Source organism: Zosterops lateralis, assembly GCF_965231275.1.
Source record: "Zosterops lateralis genome assembly, chromosome: 6".
Lineage (NCBI taxonomy): Eukaryota > Metazoa > Chordata > Aves > Passeriformes > Zosteropidae > Zosterops > Zosterops lateralis.
In genome coordinates this window covers 43,571,620-43,588,402 of record NC_139761.1, presented here as the reverse complement: position 1 = coordinate 43,588,402, position 16,783 = coordinate 43,571,620, and the positions used below count along the sequence as shown (strand labels likewise).

General features: G+C 41.0%; 1 protein-coding gene across 1 annotated transcript in view; it reads left to right on the top strand.

Annotated features, from left to right (window-relative positions):
* Positions 1-11,497: 11,497 nt before the first annotated feature.
* Positions 11,498-16,783, top strand: part of PRR5L (proline rich 5 like) — a 29,524-nt gene continuing 24,238 nt past the window's right edge. Inside the window, exons 1-2 of the mRNA XM_083863510.1 lie at positions 11,498-11,852; positions 13,229-13,309. Of these exons, the coding sequence (XP_083719636.1) occupies positions 11,683-11,852; positions 13,229-13,309 (251 nt within the window). The 5' untranslated portion in view covers positions 11,498-11,682. The remainder of the gene's footprint in view (positions 11,853-13,228; positions 13,310-16,783) is intronic.

Here is a 16,783-nt window from a genome sequence, read left to right as displayed (position 1 = left end):
TCTGTGCAGTAAATGATGTCAGCTGTTTTACAGCTGTGACAAGGGTGTTAGGTTTGAGAACATGATCTGTGGTAGCAACCCAAAACTTAATGGTCTGTCTGTATAGGTAAGTGGAGAATTGTGATGTAAAAGCACTTGCATTCTTTTTTTGCTGCTTAGATTAACTTCTCCTATTAAAGCTATTTATACTTTTTACAGCCAAGAGAGACCATTGTGATTGATTGACCTGTCACACAGGGTGAAAAGTGCTAAGAAATTCCTGCAGAAGGCATGTGACTTTTCTTTTAGCTGTAACATAGAAGAGATTCATGAACTTAGAGGTGCTACCAAGGTACTGAACTTAAAAAAGGAAAAGGTCTTATGGAACATTGTCTTATGTTCCAAAATACGAGAAAAAGTAGGCTTCAGATCCTAAGTAAATGCAAATTTCACAGTAATCTGGGATGAGGTATGCTCTTGATGTACAGTTCATTGGCATTCAGAATGGCATTCTTCCTAAGATACAACATCTGAGGGAGCAAACTTCTTGGGTTTGGGCCAAAAAGCATGTGCATATTGATGAAGCTAGGAAGAAACTTTTCCAGAGGTGGATTATTCTTGGTTGTCTGTGAGGGAGTTGTCCTAAATCTCTGGCTGAAGTGTCTGTCATGTCGAGTATGGTGTGTTGCTCTGGGTTCTGCATGGATGGCACTGGCAAGCTGGCAGTGACAGGGAAGAGCAGGGAAGCAGAAATGCACTCAAGCCCTTATTGGGAGTCTTTTTTGATATATCAGTTTAATAGTAATGTTTCCTTTTGGCAGTTCTGCAGCCCAGTTAAAGTGACAGTTTTGCGTTTGTCTTCCGCCTTCAAGATAAAATTCTTTGTAATGATTTTATGCAATGTGTTTATGGGTTGTCTAATATCACCTGAAACTCTGATAAGACTTCCAACGTTCGCTTTCAAAGTTCAGCTGTAACACAGGTAGTGTTTACTGAGTCCTTACTCCCTTTTGGAAGAATTTCAATTCCTTAAATTTCCAGCAACCAAAGACAGAATAGGTGAGATTGTTAACCTTTTCTTTGATATAGCTTCCATTCTTCTGGAAAGAGTAGAGGAATGGGACTTGCCATGTATCAGCAAGGATATAAAAGTAGCAGACACATAAGTACTAGAATTTTATCCTTTTTGTAACTCCTATTCAATGAGTTCAGTTTTCATGTGACTTTTTTAGGCGCCTGTAGTATTTGTGGATTTTTTTCGCCCATAATGTATGGCCCTTTGTACTCATTGTTTCTGCTGATGTGAGTTCAAGCATAAATATACACTGACTAAATGTGTGCTGGGTTCCAGGGCCTTTTCAGTAGGGCATAACAACCTGTTTTTACTGCACAGGATGAGTTTAAGTGCAGCTCAGAAGATGGACTGAGGATTTTAGCAAAACCCCAGTTACACACAGCTGGCTGAGGCTGGGCTGTGATGTATAAGCAGCTACTTAAGTGCCATGTTTTGTAGTCCCAGGGTTAAAAATGTGGGGCATACTTAGGTTTTTAATAACAACAACAGGAATGTGAAATCAAAAATTAAACAAAAAGGATTAAGAATGAAGTGCAAGAAAGCACAATGATAATAGATTGTCATTCTAGTTGCAGTAGAGATAGTTCTTAAATAATTTTGGTTGCTGACTTACTGTTTGATTTTGATAAGATGTATCTTGCATGCATTCTAATTAACATTTCTAGAAAATTAAACGTGTTATTACATTTAGACTGATGATGACCTTCTTGCTTCTGAAATTACATTTTTCTCTCACTCCATGCTCCATGACTGGCATACAGTCATAGAAATATAGAATGTTTTGGATTAGAGGTGACCTTAAGGATCATCTAGTTCTAAGTCCCAGGCATGGGCAAGGACACCTTCCACTAGACCAGGTTCCTCAGAGCCCTGTGCAACCTGGCCTTGAACAATTCCAGCTCCTCTAGGCAACCTGAGGGTGTTTCATCACCCTCACAGTACAAAGTTTCTTTCTAATGTCTAATCTAAACTTATTTTCTTTAAAGCCATTCCCCTTTCACCTATCATTGCATGTCCATGAACACAGTTTCTCTCCAGCTCTCTCGTAAGGCCCCCTTTAGATACTGGAAAGTTCTCTAAGGTTCTCATCTCTTCCCAAGGCTGAACACCTCCAACTCTCTCACCCTGTTCATATAGGCATGGTACTCCACTCCTCTGATCATCTTCATGGCCCTCCCCTGGACTCCTTCCCAAAGGTCCACATCCATATTGTGTTGGGGGCTCCAGAGCTGGGTGCAGCACTCCAGGTGGGCTCTCCAGGAGAACAGAGAGAGGAGGACAATCACTCCCTTTAGCCTGCTGGCCACACTGCTTTGAGTGCAGCCCAGGGTATGGTTGTCTTTCTGGGCTGCAGCTGCACATTGCTGGGTTGTGTCAAGCTTCTCGTTCATCAGCATCCCCAAGTCCTTCTCCTCAGGGCTGCTCTCAATCCATTCTTGGTCCAGCCTGTATTTGTACCTGGGATTGCTTTGACCCAGGTGCAGAACTTTGCCTTGTTCAACTTCTTGTTCAGGCCCTCAAACCTGTCAAGGTCCCCCTGGATGGCATCCCTTCTCTGCAGTGTGTCGATTGTGCCACACAGCTTGGTGTCATCAGTGAACTTGCTAAAGAAGTGCTCAGTGCCACTGTCCTTGTCACTGACAAAGGTGTTAAATGGTGCCAATGCCAGAACTGACCACTGCTTTCCACTTGGATAAGGAGCCATTTGCTGCAACTCCTTGAGTGTGACCACCTTTAAGAAAGCATCCTCTGTCTTGTCTGTTCCTCTCTTGTGAATTCCCTTTGGAATTTGTTTGTGAGTTTCACCATATTTGACCAAGGAAGGGATGGTCTAAAAGGTCAAATGGTTAAAGTTTCTCTGAGATTTGTGAAAATATTTTAAGAGTCCATGCTGAAGCAATGGCTCTTTGTGGGTGTTATCAGTTCCCACATGGGTGAAATTCAGAAGAGAGAGCATAGCTAAGTTAGTTTCTGGGTTTGAAAACATATTTGTCAATTCAGTCCAAAGGCCTTTACTACAGAAAGAGTTTGACAGCTTACTCATACTTGTGTCATTCAAGTGACACATTCTTGGGCTGTTTTTCTCCAGTAGGGGTGCATTTACTGGGGCATCTGTTGAATGCAGGAATACTGCCAGTGGAAGGAAGTAACTGTGTGTTTCATCTTCCTTATTTTCATGTGTGTTCCCATTTAGCTGTATTTCTTGAAAATCATCTGCTAATTGAGTGAGTTTGAGACTGGTAGGTCTGGGAACAGCATGAGCTACTGAACTGGGGGCCTGAGATCCTTGGAGAACTGCTTTGCTATTGAATCAGCTGTGGTTTTTGGAGTGTTAACAGCTTGAGTAAAGCCTTGCTATAGAACTGGAGACAAAGCAGTGGTGATTTTACATATAGCAATATGTTGGTGGGTGAAACTCAAAAGAGGGGTGCAGATAAGTTTGGTGCTTAAAAGAATCTGTGCTGGCTGCTGTGGGTTAGGATAGCACTGCAGTGATCCATTTTGAAAGGATGGTTGCTCCAGATGTTACAGATGCAACTTTATGGAATACCTAAAATACCCTAAAGCTTTCAGTTGGTCAGAAAATGATGATAGATCTTATCTTTTCCTCTACTTATCAATTCTTTCTCTCTATTGAGTTGGTTTCTTATTGTACCGAAGAGATAAATGTATTTTTTCGTTCTCAAACCACTACATCACTTTTATTTTTCTGAGCCCATGTGACATTTTTGCTTCTGGCCTTTCATAGCTAGGTTTTGGTGTGGTAGTTACTTATTAGGGGGATACAATTTATTTCAACCAGATTAAATCATCTGTTAGTGAATCTAATTCAAATTTGTCTCTACCTTCATTCTGGTCAGTTAAGTGATTCTAACAAGCTGTTTTCCTCTTACTCTCATCCAAGCATGTCAGTGTTTTCAAACATATCATGCCTTTTAAGAGCCATAAAATTTTTCTCCATTATTTGAATTGTGCAAGTCCTAGGAATTAAAAAAAAAAGTTTGAAATAACACAGAACATCTATGGTGGAAAACAAAATAACTTTGTTGTCTTAGATGCTGCTCCTATATAAGAAGGTATTTATTTTGCTGTGTGTTCTTTACTATGAGCGTATCTCTTTAGTTCACATTGAACTGGCTTGCTCTGTGTTATTATTGATTTCTTACATTTTTTAATGGGTAGTTGTACTATCATGTATATAGATGTGAAGTAGCAATCTTATTTTGAGCTGGCTGTAAACTCCACGGGGGCTGCCAGGGTCTCTCAACTACAGAGAAAGTTCTCAGACCATGGTGGGATGTACACAAAGGGTTTTTTTTCCCCTCCTCATATATTTCCTCTCACTCTTAGGCAGAGTTTCACTTTGAGTTTCAGGTTTGATTTAACCTCAGAAACTCAGAGCACAACTGAGTGGATACCACTGAATTTCTTTATAAATGGTTCTGTTATCAAAATGAAGTTAGATCTGTGTGTGAAGTTGAGATGTATGGTGAATAAAGGCATGGTGGGGGTCAAATTGGAAGAGGGAATATGCAAAAGATGGGGATGGAAAACATCCCCATCTGTTGTCTCTATTGTGGAGATGGGTGTGTACTAAGAAGATAAAGAAGGTGAGATCTTGATTTGGGTAGCCAGTGTTTTGTGGCAGTAAAATTGTTGATTATATGATTGCATACCAGAGTGTGAACTTTGTATCAAGAAGGCTGTTTTCCCCTATTCTATCGATGTCACTTTGATAACATATAGTTAAAGTCTATCTATTTTAATTACAGAGGCCAGTAGAACATCTCAGGACTATTAATGGGATGTAAAGTTGCTGCCTTTGTAGTAGTGAAGCCAGGAAAAAAAAAAAGACACCTTTTGGTATTCAATCAGCTTAGGTAAGAAGAGGTAGATCGGATTCATCCTTTTCTCTCCAACATTGTCAAATAATTTGAAAGGTTCATTAAAGCAGCTTAGAGGGATATTTTTGTTTGATGAAAAGGATCCTGGCTTGCAAGGTTGAAGACCAGGCTAAGTCACTTCACTGGCTTAGCAACTTTTATTTCCTCACCTAGAAAATTGAGCTAATTATTTTTACTCTTATTAGTATGCCTCCAAGAGCTCTTGATGAAAGGAGTGATTTGCAGGACTGAGTGGCCTATCTGCCTGAGGCTGAGCCTCCCTGGGATCCCTCAGGGCTTTCCCATGGTGCAGGGAGGAGTGAGCAGGCTGCAGATGTGGGGCAGGCAGACAGGCAGCACCTGGCAGTGCACAGGCTGGGGGCAGCCAGGGGCTGGCAGGAGGTGTGTGATGGGGTTGCAGGTAATGTGCTTTAGCTGGCTGAAGTCCTGCATTTCCCAGCTGGCATGAACCTGCACAAAGAGCTTGAGGAATCATCTTGTGCTCCTCCGTGGGACAGCATCTAGGGCACTTCATTTGGCTGTGCTCAGCCAAAGTGGAGCATTGTCCTGCTTCTACCTGGATGTTGTCCTTGTGCTGAGGAGTAGGGGCATGGCCCCTGAGCCTGCCTATGGCCTGTGATCTCTCATTGTAGACTCACTACAGTTTCCCCTTGCAAAATTTCTGAGGTGACTTTTGGGATTTGAGAAACAAGTGCCATTAATTATGGGTGTAAGAAGCTTTCTTTTAAAGTTTGTGACTTGACTCAATCCTGTTGATGAGGTTGGTCTTCCCCTCTTCCACTTACGTTCCTGAACTGGGAATGTCGCCTAGCATGGGCTGTGCTCCTGGTGCTGGCATGAGCACACCTAGAGATACACTTTTCCTTATGGGAGGAGCTGCTCACAAGGGACTACTTTTCCATGCTGTTTCAGGGCTTGATTCAAGCCATATTAAGATCAATATTTAATTAGATTCCTGTTGTTTTTATGGACTGTGGATTAAGTACTAAACTTTTCATGGGTCAGATAGCCAAAGGTGTGATGGCATGGAAGGATGAAGGTGTAGGAAGGACTATACTTTGGAATTGGACCTTAGACTGCTCCAACCTTTTTGGCACTCTTGCTTTCGATAGCTTCTGAGGTATATCTAAGATACAGCTTCTGATCATTGGTGACCAGAAATAACCTCTCTTAGTTATTGAGTGAATCTCAATTTGATCATCTTCTCTCCTGTTTAATTTTAAGAAACGAAACAGTTGGGAGCTCTAAGAGGAACTAGAATGTGCTGTTAACTTAGCAGTGGCAAATACTGTCAGTGTTAGAATATAAATGATGCATGTGCTGTGTGTAATTATGATGACCCACAGGACCTCAAGTTACAGGTTGTGGGCTGCTTTTCCACTTCTCAGCGTGGCTGCACAGCAGGTAAATGAGGGATTTTTGTCAGAAGTGGTGTCTTCAGAACTTGTCAGTTGAACTCATGTCAAGGGTTTTGCCAATCACATACTTTGTTAAAGGTTTATTGGGCTGGAAGAAGAATCAGCTAACAAGAATCTTGTTAGCTCTGCATACTTTTTGTGTCTGAGGCAGGATGGGACTGCTCATTAAGCATTGTAGGCTTAGTACAGTGGGGCATTTTTCTAAAGATTACGCTTCTTCTACATTCAAAATGTTTACAAAATATTCAGGTGCATGTTGCAGTGTCCAATTTGTGTATTTCATGATCATAGGTCATCAATGTCACAACTGGATGAAGCAAATAAAAGAGAAATAAACAAGTGTGTATTTTTCTTCATGACGGTGCTATTTTTAACACTAAAAATAATTAAATGTCAAAACATCAGTTATGTCAGGATAACCTATCATTCTCTATTTCTCTGTTTCATTCTCCACTGTTTTTTTCCCCTCTTATTTTAAAGTTACTCTTGGACTTGTGGCTTTTTGATGTGAGTTTGTTGTGAAGTAATGTTGATAAAAGTTTTCTTCTAAGAAACAAAAACTGTTGTAGATTTTTCTGCCATGTCACTTCTGTTAGCAACTGTCGCTCTGAGTTTTGCAGAGAAGACATTAGAGGAATTTTAAAAGGTCTATTCTGTTAAATCTCAGTTACCATGGGCCTTTTGGTTGTTTAGCCCATTATCATGAAGATTCATAATTTGGAGAAATTGCTGCCAATTTTTAATTTGGGTTATCCTTTCTTTAGTAGAGAGAGATATTGGAGTAGGGGTAGCTCCTGATCTTGCTTTTCCTCCAGTCAGATGTATTATGGTCTGTTGGGAGGGAAAGGTCGATTCATGAAATCATTTTATGATTTCTCTCTTGTTTTGCATGGCTAACAGAAAACAAATAATAAAAATTTCCTAGCTTCATGACTGTAATGTTTTTGTAAATGTCTGTATCTATGTGTTTTGGAAAAGGATTTGTCTCGATGCTCAATTCTTTTCTTTGAAGATTCAGATTAATCCTAAAAGTGTTTACTCAGATGTGATGAATTACAAGTGGATGAAATTACATTGTTGTCAGATTGACTCATCGTCCTGCTGTGCTCCTCAGTTGGGAACATTGACTTTTATCTCTGCAGAGTTAGCTCCCTTGGAGGCCTGAGTTTTACACAGATGACGTACCTGCCTTGTTAGAGGTCTAAAGGGTTTTGGTAGCTGGACTTTGAGATGATAATCAAGGATAAGGAAAACATAAATAAGAGAGGGTAGGACATCTGAAGGGAAAGGAAGAGCAATACCTGTCTCTCTGACTTAGTCATGACAAGTGTCTTGCCAAAAAAGGTGTGCAGGGTCACTAAGGAAGATGAGGAGAGTGGGGAATGTTTAGGATATATCAAAATGGCAAACAGTTTGACATCCCCTGATGCCATGTAAAGCGTTATCCCACCAGCTGAGGCATGTGGCAGTGAAAGATTATGTGGTGTGGCTGTATGTCTTATGCAGTCACTGCACTTCAGTCTCTGCCTCCTAATGTCTTTTATAATTGATGGAGAGACTGTTGCTTGGTGCCTGGAACGTGTTGCATCCTGGTATCTCCCATCATTCTGTATAAAAGGGGAAAAGTAATTGCTTCTCTGTAAGGTTTTTTCTAGTTCTGTGGTTGCTAATAGGATTGTGATTATTAGAAGTTAAGTTTTATTTTGTAGCCTTCTAAACCACTTTAATCCTAGCAAGAAGAAATTGCAGATTTGAAGGAGTTTATACCGAAAGCCTCTAGGAGAACAGTGTCTGTTTCTGAGCATTTCTGCATATTTCTGTGAGAGTTTTCACAGCAAAATGAAAAGGAAGATTGTTCCTTGCTCAGGATTTTGCTAAATGCTGTTCATTCCCAATACCTCAAATAGCCTGAATACCATGAGGGCTTCTTACTAACCTGTAACTATGTTAATGCCTTTCTTGCCACAGGGGTAGTTTCTCCCAGTAAAAAGCCAAAAAATTGCACACTGCAGAATGCACACCGCAAATATTGCCAAGAAACTGCTGCTGCAACCTCCCTGTGAAAATGAAGCATTATTTACAAGGCTTCCTTGCTTTGGGGAAAGCTTTCAGTGGAAGCTAGTTGCTGTGAAAGGAAAATCTGGTGTGTTGGAAGTGTTTGATTGGGTTCAGGTGCTTTGTTGTACCTTCAGGTTGGTGCACAGGATCCGCAGAGCACATGTGACAAAAGTCAGTTTTTTAGTAAACACTCTGTTACTTTGAGCTTTATGGAACTCTTGAAACAGTTTAAATAGGCTGTGGGCATGTGGAAAAAATGGTCTTTCTCACAGACTGGCATTTCCAGTTCTGGTAACATGAAGGTCAGTTATGTTGGGATACCATTTAGGGTTAGCCTGCCTTCAGAGTAAGAGTTTGGTGTGCCTGCTATTTAATAGTTACTGGGCTTAGATAAGATAGGAGAGATTTGTGTCTTTGAGTCCTGAAGAAAGAAAAATAAGACTCTAAATCAAGTCCTAAAGCTGGAGATCTTGCTTTAAATTCCTAATGAGATTCTAAAGTAAGGTTGACTTGACAGTAACATGCATTGCAGGCTGAGTTGGGAGAGGAAGAGGGGTGTCTTATCTGCTCTTTGCAGGCAAGAGCTTGATTTTATCTGACCTGGTGACTTTTAACAGAGATTAAAGAAAACAACATGTATGTTTCAATGAGCTTAAGAACATTCCCTAGGTAAGAAGTGCTCAGGAAATTCATCATGGGGCCCAGTGTAATGCCATGGTTCTGCTGTGTGCAATCAGTCTTGTAAATCCACAGCCCAAGCTCAGAAGAGACCTTCCTGATGGTGGTGTTTTACTGTTTGCACAGAATGGGCCAAAGATTTTCCTACCTGTACTTCAATTTATACATGTTAAGCCACAGAGGTTATGTAGTTTTACATTTCTGAATTTAAGCTTTCCCCTTGCAACTCAATATAATTCAAATTAATATAAATGCATCCTATGAAATTATTTAATTGTTGAGGAGAAGGGTGCTTGCCTGCCTCTGTGGCACCTGGAATAGTGGTAAGATGAGGCTTGTGGGTTAGCACATCTTAACCACTGCTTTCTAGCCCTGTTAAATGCCTGCTAGAAATCATACTTATATTGCATTTTATACCTCTGAAAGTGAAAGGTGTCTCTGCCTGTGGCAGGGGGGTTGGAACCAGATGGTCTCTAAGGTCTCTTCCCACCCAAATCATTTCTATGTGTAAAGATTGTTAAGTGAGAAGTTTTACAGTGCTGCTGGGAGAAGTGAGCTGTCACTCATTCAGCCCCTCTTGCTGTCAGCTTTGGAACTTGCAGGCAAACGTTGGCACGAGCTCTTGTTTTGCAGCAGGAGCAGCCGCGGTATTTGGGCTTTGCCTCGCGGCCCCTATGGTCTGCTCTGAAAAGAACCTGCCTCAGCTCTCCAAGGTGCTGTAGCTTTTTCCTCTGGTGATTTCTGGTGTGGTTACAGCTGTCAGTAGAGAAATTGCTGGCAGATTGAAAATGTGTGGGCAATGTCAAACTGTTCCTGCAAAATGCACACAAAAGGTCCTGCTAATGTGGTTGTACTCGTTTACACTTAATCTTGATGTCTAAAAGTTACGATTTTGTTTTTATTTTAATTGTAACAGAGCAGCCAAAGAATCAACAGATTGCTGCCCTTTCAAGCAACAACAGTTAAGGCTAAGCTTATGTCACAAAAGATTGTCTGGGCTTTGTCATCAATGAAGACAGCCAGGAGTTGCCTAAAGGCAGGAAAAAGTTGCACTTGTAGCCATATTCAGTTTCACAGGGATCTCTACAAACTGTCTTTAGCTTGTGAGGGTATTACAACTGTACTTATTTCTTGAATAGTACTAAGAATGATAGTACTGTGTGTTTCAGTGCCTAAAAAATGGAGTGTTTTCTGCCTTAGCTTCCTCGTTGGCAGGGCATATGGTGTCCATGGCACAGCAAGGGCCTTGTAAAGGCTTCATGGTGATTGATCAGAATCTGCCAAGGCTATGCAGAACTGGGGTAACAAAGTGAGCTCAGTGTGAAATGGGGCTGGCCAGGTGGGAAGAAAGCTGTTTTCTTACATGTAAGAGTTAATAATAGTTTGGGCAATGGAAAGGTTTTCCTGGAGCTGAACACTAGTCAAATTAGTGCAGATACATATCTTGTTTTTTTTTTTTATTTTATTTTTTAAATTTTGTCTGACCATCTCTTTTCACCTCATGCTGAAGATGTAGTAGAAAAGAGATTTTGCTTTACATCTTTCATGTGCAGTTCAGTTACACAACTTTTTTGTTTGTTTCTTTTCCCTTCTGATGTCCTGTGTCCCACATCTCATTCTCCAAACTGCCAACTACATCTATTGCTTGTATTCATCTAAAGTGGGAGGATTTCAAAGTACAGAAGCTTTGCCAAAGTTTTTTTGTGGCTTTTATTCAAGTTCACTTCTTCTATTTCTGTGGTTAACTTGGGGCTACACAGTCATCTACATGAAGATGATGATCAGAGTGGAAAATACGGTCATTTCGTAATTGGCCTAGCAATTACTTCTCGTGCTGTAGAAAAACCAGAAACATAAAAGCCCTGCTTATACTCAAAATATCTGTATGTCAGAACTCTTTTGAAGAAGCTCCTTATTATATTCTTTTTGTAGTGAACTGATAGCAAGTGGGTTTATTCCCTTGCACAACACTTCTCAAAAAAAAAAAAGAAAAAAAAAGCACTGTGTTAGTCTATTCATATTTTTTCCCATTGTTCATCTTTTGTACCTCTCTAGTGGAATAGTTTTCTCTGTCTCCAGTTACTACTATTTTATATACAGGCTGAGTGGCTTACTATATTTAAAGGTACTTGTAAAGTGCCTGTGGCAGAAGAGTTGAGGCATCTCTGTTCTTGCCTCTGCTAATTTAAGTCAAAAGAGAGACCGTGCTTGCATTTCTGACTGGCTCTGTTGGGTCATTGTTTAAGGGGCAAGATGGGAAATGGGGCTGTTGAAGAACTCTGGAATTCCAGAGTCTTCCCAAAGCTGATGTTAATGGCACAGGATATTTTCATCCCTCCCTTCTCTGGCTGACTCTTTTCCTTTCTCTTTGTATTGCAGGAGTGCTTCAGTTCCTTCATCATGCAGCTCATGTCACAGCCCGACACGGTGGGGATCTGCTATCCAGGGCTGACTCTTTGCTTTTGACTAAGTCCTTGGGCTTGAAGGCTCTTGGACATTGCTGAAATTGACACTTGGACCTTTGAGAGAAGAGCCTTTCTGATGGTTCTGCTCTGCTCCACCTGACCCTATGAAAGGAAGGTTCACCATAGCTCTGTCCTTTGCACTCCAGTCCCACAAGATGGGCTCGTTCAGAAGGCCTCGACCTCGCTTCATGAGCTCCCCTGTGCTCAGTGACCTGCCTCGGTTCCAGGCAGCCCGGCAGGCGATGCAGCTCAGCTCCAACTCTGCCTGGAACAGGTGAGCAGCACCCACCTGGCTGAGCTCTTGCCCTGCAGCAGCTCCTCAGTGAGGGTCATGTGTATCTTACGCTTGTGCGTCACACCGTTTCTGGCTAAGCTCATCTGTTTATAACCATGCACAAATTTTTGCCATGTCCAGTCTTTGCTGGCATTGAAAGCATCTGTGGAGTTGAAAAATTTAGACCTACTAGTGCTCATTTGGTTTTGGCCAATGTTGTTCAGCAATACTGTCTTGAAGTAAAGCAGAATTGCTTTTTGTGAACAGTTACATCTTTTAAATACCATTTAGAAAAACACATTCCTACTGCTGTGTTAAATGCCAGTTTATTAATTCACAAAGGCGTGTATTTGCATATTATGAAGCTTTTATCACAGTCGTGTTCCTCTGACAACTGCTAATCTTATGGCTTCAACCAGCATTTCCTATTGTTAGCTAAATACTGTCTGCTGTGCGTGTCATGCAGCAATGGCAACTGGAAAAACAATGTAAAAGGTGAAGAGTGAGATGTCCTGTGTCTTAAACTGCTGTAATGGTTTGCTGCTATCACGAGTGGGTGTTCCCACCTTCCCTTCTGCCACCTGACACCACCTCTGTGCTCTGCAGACTGTTCTTGCTTGCTGACCTAGCTCAGTTTACCAAAGTCATGCAAAAGTAGTCTGGCAAAAACACTGCAGTTTTGTGCCATGATAGTGAGCTGAGGTCTGTGAAGCATGCAGATGCCATAACTGGCCCACAGAAGGGAATGTCTGTTAAGGGAATGACATATGCCCTTGTTAGCCATGGCAAACTTTAGACCTGCTAAACCTTCTTGTCTGCTGTCACTTTATGACTTCCTCTGTGCTGGTGAGAGAATTAGAAGATACTCCAACAGCATCTTACAAGCATTAACAGGGCTTAAACAGTCTGCTCTGACTGAGGTGATGCTGGCTGCAGAACATCTTCCAGCATGGCCAGGGTTTTGCCAGATGCTGCAGAGTGGGTGGTTCCTGGTAGAATCACTGGATAATGCAGCCTGATGTGTTTGGCAGATATTATGAAAAATCTGTGTCTCCTCAGAGCAACTAGCCTGCAGCACACAGCAAAGATCCCCCAAAGAGTTGTGTTCAAGAGATACCTGGCAGAGCAGTGTCCCTGTGACAACCTTCCCTTGCTTACCCTAGGCAGAACTTGAAGTTGGTTCTGCTCTGTCTCCCAGGGGAGATGTAGGTAATTAAGAGTAACAATTTCAAGGTGAGAAAGTAGAAGTGTTTAAGGGCAATTAACTTCACCTTGTTGTAATCTCTCTGCTTTTGGTGTCTTGCTCACGTTGTGCTCTCTGGTAAATCACACTGTTATTCATGGATGTCCTGTCTTATTTCTTTTTTTTTTGGTAGTGTACAAACAGCAGTGATAAATGTGTTCAAGGGGGGAGGCTTGCAGAACAATGAACTTTACACCCTCAATGAAAATATCAGGTAGGTTGCTGAAATGCATGAAAATGGATTTTTATTGCTGCTTGTTTGGTGTTTGCTGGGGTCTGTTTCCTTCAGAACCACAGAAGATATTGGTGGGAGGAGAAGGGATGAAAGCAAACTTTAACAGAGCTTTGGGTTTTCTGGCTAACTTACTTCTTTTTTGCTATTGACTGACATGAATGGCATGGGGTATTTGGATAATTTTTCTCCAACTTGTGTGGATATGTAGCTTTGATAAGGACAGGTTGTGTATTGACTTGAATTGTAAGGCTTTTGTTCCTTCCTAGGAGCTATGCCTCTTTTGGATGTGTTTTATATGTAAAATAATACCGATGCCAATAATATTAGAATCTCTTTTCTAAAAGCAAATTTCTCAGAACCTTGGAGTGTTTAAAGTAAACCGCAGTGTTTAATTTAAAAGCTTAATCTTCACATGATAATTGCAGAGCAAAACCTGAAAATACGAACTGTGAAGATAAAAAAACTAAAAGCCTAGCTAACATTTTCTGTCACTGATGCTAGTGATGGTTAAAAGTATCATTTTCTTTTAAAAGCAGGTTTCATGATTATCTGTGGTTTCATTCTGATTAGTTGGAAAGTTTGATTAGCAATAGATAGGACTATAGAGTAGATAAAGAACTGTGTATTCTTGCCTTGATTTCAAGTGCTGCTGAGAGGAGTATTGTCAGGGCTCATGGATGTAGGTTTCTCCTTCTCTTTTTCCCACTGCATCCGTAGTAATTCATCAAGAGTGCTGCCACATGTGTATCTACTTCTTTTATATGCCCTCCCCTCATTCCTATTGCATTTTTTTGAGCTCCAAAAGATTCAAATGGCAATTTGATCTAACTACATACTAAACAGCAGTCTAAACTACCCCTTTCCCCACTTTCAAAATAAATGCAGCTATCAGGGCAGGAGACTCTGTCCAATTTGGTCTAGTCCCAAACCCAAAAAAGTTTAATATAATTCCTTTTGAGAGTTGAGCAAGGGCAGCATCTTTAATGATATTTATTATGTTCAGGTCAGAAGTCTTCAAGTTAGGTTTAAGTACTTGGAGCAGTCTCAATTCTCCATGGGATGGGTATTTGTGGTCATGAAAATAAAAACAGATGTCATTAGTCTTGGGAAATACCTAAAGCCCCAGCTAGTTAGCAAACTGGGGGGAGTGGCTTTGGGCTTTGTGACTTGGCTATTGCCCATGGTAGTGGCTGCATCCTGCTTTTCCCTTGAAGTGTAGGCAGGTGCTCCTTCCCACCCTTCCAGGGAGGCAGTACACTGGGCAGAACTCCTATGGGGTCTAGGCTTGGCCCCAGTGGCCAGACCATGCTCTCTTCATGCTGGTTGCTGAAGTGAATGCACACTGTTGAAAACCAGGCAAAGAACAGGAAATTCTTTATGAACTCTGTATGCTTTGAGAGCAGTGCTGATGGTGGGAGGGGAAATGCCCTTTTCCACAGACGTGCACTGCCAGGCTGTACTTGGAAGCACTCACCTTGAATTACATGATTAATGTTCCTGCAGGTGCTCTGAGCATTGGTTACATCTCCAAATGTCACTCTTTAAATAGACCATTTCACATCCAAGTAGCTCATTAATGCCCATCTAAGGAGCAAGAGGACAGGCCTCTGCATGTGTGTTTGTAAGAGCACCTGCAGCCTCACACCTGTGGTTCTTGATGGAGCTCCCAGCACGAGGTGAGCTCTGGGCACAAGGTGAATCTCTAGCCTGACACTGGAGATGAGCCAAATCTCCTGAGACAGACAGCTCTTGTGTGCCATGAAGTTGAGCTGGTGCATTTTCCTTGCCCTTGCTCATAGTTTTCCACTTGGCTCCTGGGTTGTAGCTTGCTAATGCAGCAAGAGCCTCTCTGGTTCTGCACAATGCTTCATCATTTGGCAGAGGGAAACACGGGACAGTTTTAAAGGAGGATGGTAATGACAGGACCAGGAGATGAGCAGGTGGTAACATTTTGTTATGGATTGTGGCCACCAAATTTTTATCCTGCTGTGATTTGATACTATCTCACTGGCTAACTTTTTTTTTTTTTTTTTTTTTTTTTTTTTTTTTTTTTTTTTTTTTACTGCTCTGAAAGTCAGTTGTCACAGCAAGAGGAAACGTAAGAAATGCTTTCGATAAAAGGAATTTCTGTAAGTGGGAGGTGACCTGGCCATGCTTAGGAAGAGACCCTTCCCTTGATTTTTCTCTGTAAGGTGCAAGCCTCTTGTTGCTGGTCTTACCTGCATGAAGCCAAATCCTGCTGGGCTTGTCAGTCAGCTGGTGGAGAGCCTGGATTTGGCTGAAGTCAATGGAAAATCTTCTGACAAATGGGCCCCCGAAGACTTATTAGATTTATTGATCACATAGACACAGACATGTGCTTTGATTTATTGATCACATAGACACAGACATGTGCTTTGATTTGAGTGAGTGAATATAAGCAGTTAGAGAAAGGATAAAGGCATGTTGGCATGCAAATAAATGTAGAAGCATTGTAAAATGGTTAGAGAGGAAGGCTGTCAAATTTAACTTTGAGCAGAGATGAGGTAAAGTGGTGTAGTTTGTTGGTAAAAACCCAGCCTAAGAACTGGATGGTTGCTGATTCAAAGGCTATTTTTGAGCACTATACTTTAGATATACTTCACATTGGTAAACAGCAAAACTCTTAGAGCAGAAAAAAAAAATTGGAGTTTGGCATTGGAAAGTGTTGGGCAACCATTAAATTTTAGGCAGAATTTACTGCTACAGAATTTATTCTCGGTCACTGAAAGCTTTAAGTGCAAATGCACTGAACTTTGCAAGTTGTTTTTTCAATGCTGCCTCTGATGTAAAACAATCCTATATATATTATATATTTTTAAAAAATAATATGTAATAGAATTTAAAACTTTTATCACAGCCTGATTTAAAAGCCAACAAGTTTCATCAGGAATACTTCTTTAGAGTGGCTTTTGCCTGTATGTGTTTAAAACACCTCATTAAATTTCTAGAATTTCTTCCTTGGAAAATATGCCTTCTTTTTTTTGTTTGCAATGTGGTAGTTAAAATGTGGCTGCAGCTTCTGCTTCATTTCTCCTCTCCTTATCCTCACATTCCACTTCCAAGAGAAAAGGAAGTACAACATTAGGAAGATATGCTATCTTCAGTGACATGAAAGGCATCTTTGTTTAAACAAAAAGCAGGAAAAAAAATGGATTTCAATCTAAATAATTCCAAATTTTCTCCCCAGCTTTTTGTTCATTCAGGGGGTAATTACTTTTTTTGCTTGTTCTAGGTATACGGTTTATAATTAGAAGACTTTAGAGACCATGTTTAATTCCTTTATAATGTGAGAATAGCCTTTGTAAAATACATATGTAGCTGTAAGAGAAATCCAACTGTGGTCAAATGGACCCATTCCTGTATCTTTGGTAAGACTGGTAGTAAAGTTCAGATATAGCTGTAAGAAATGACCAGCAGTGGCTGCTACTTCAT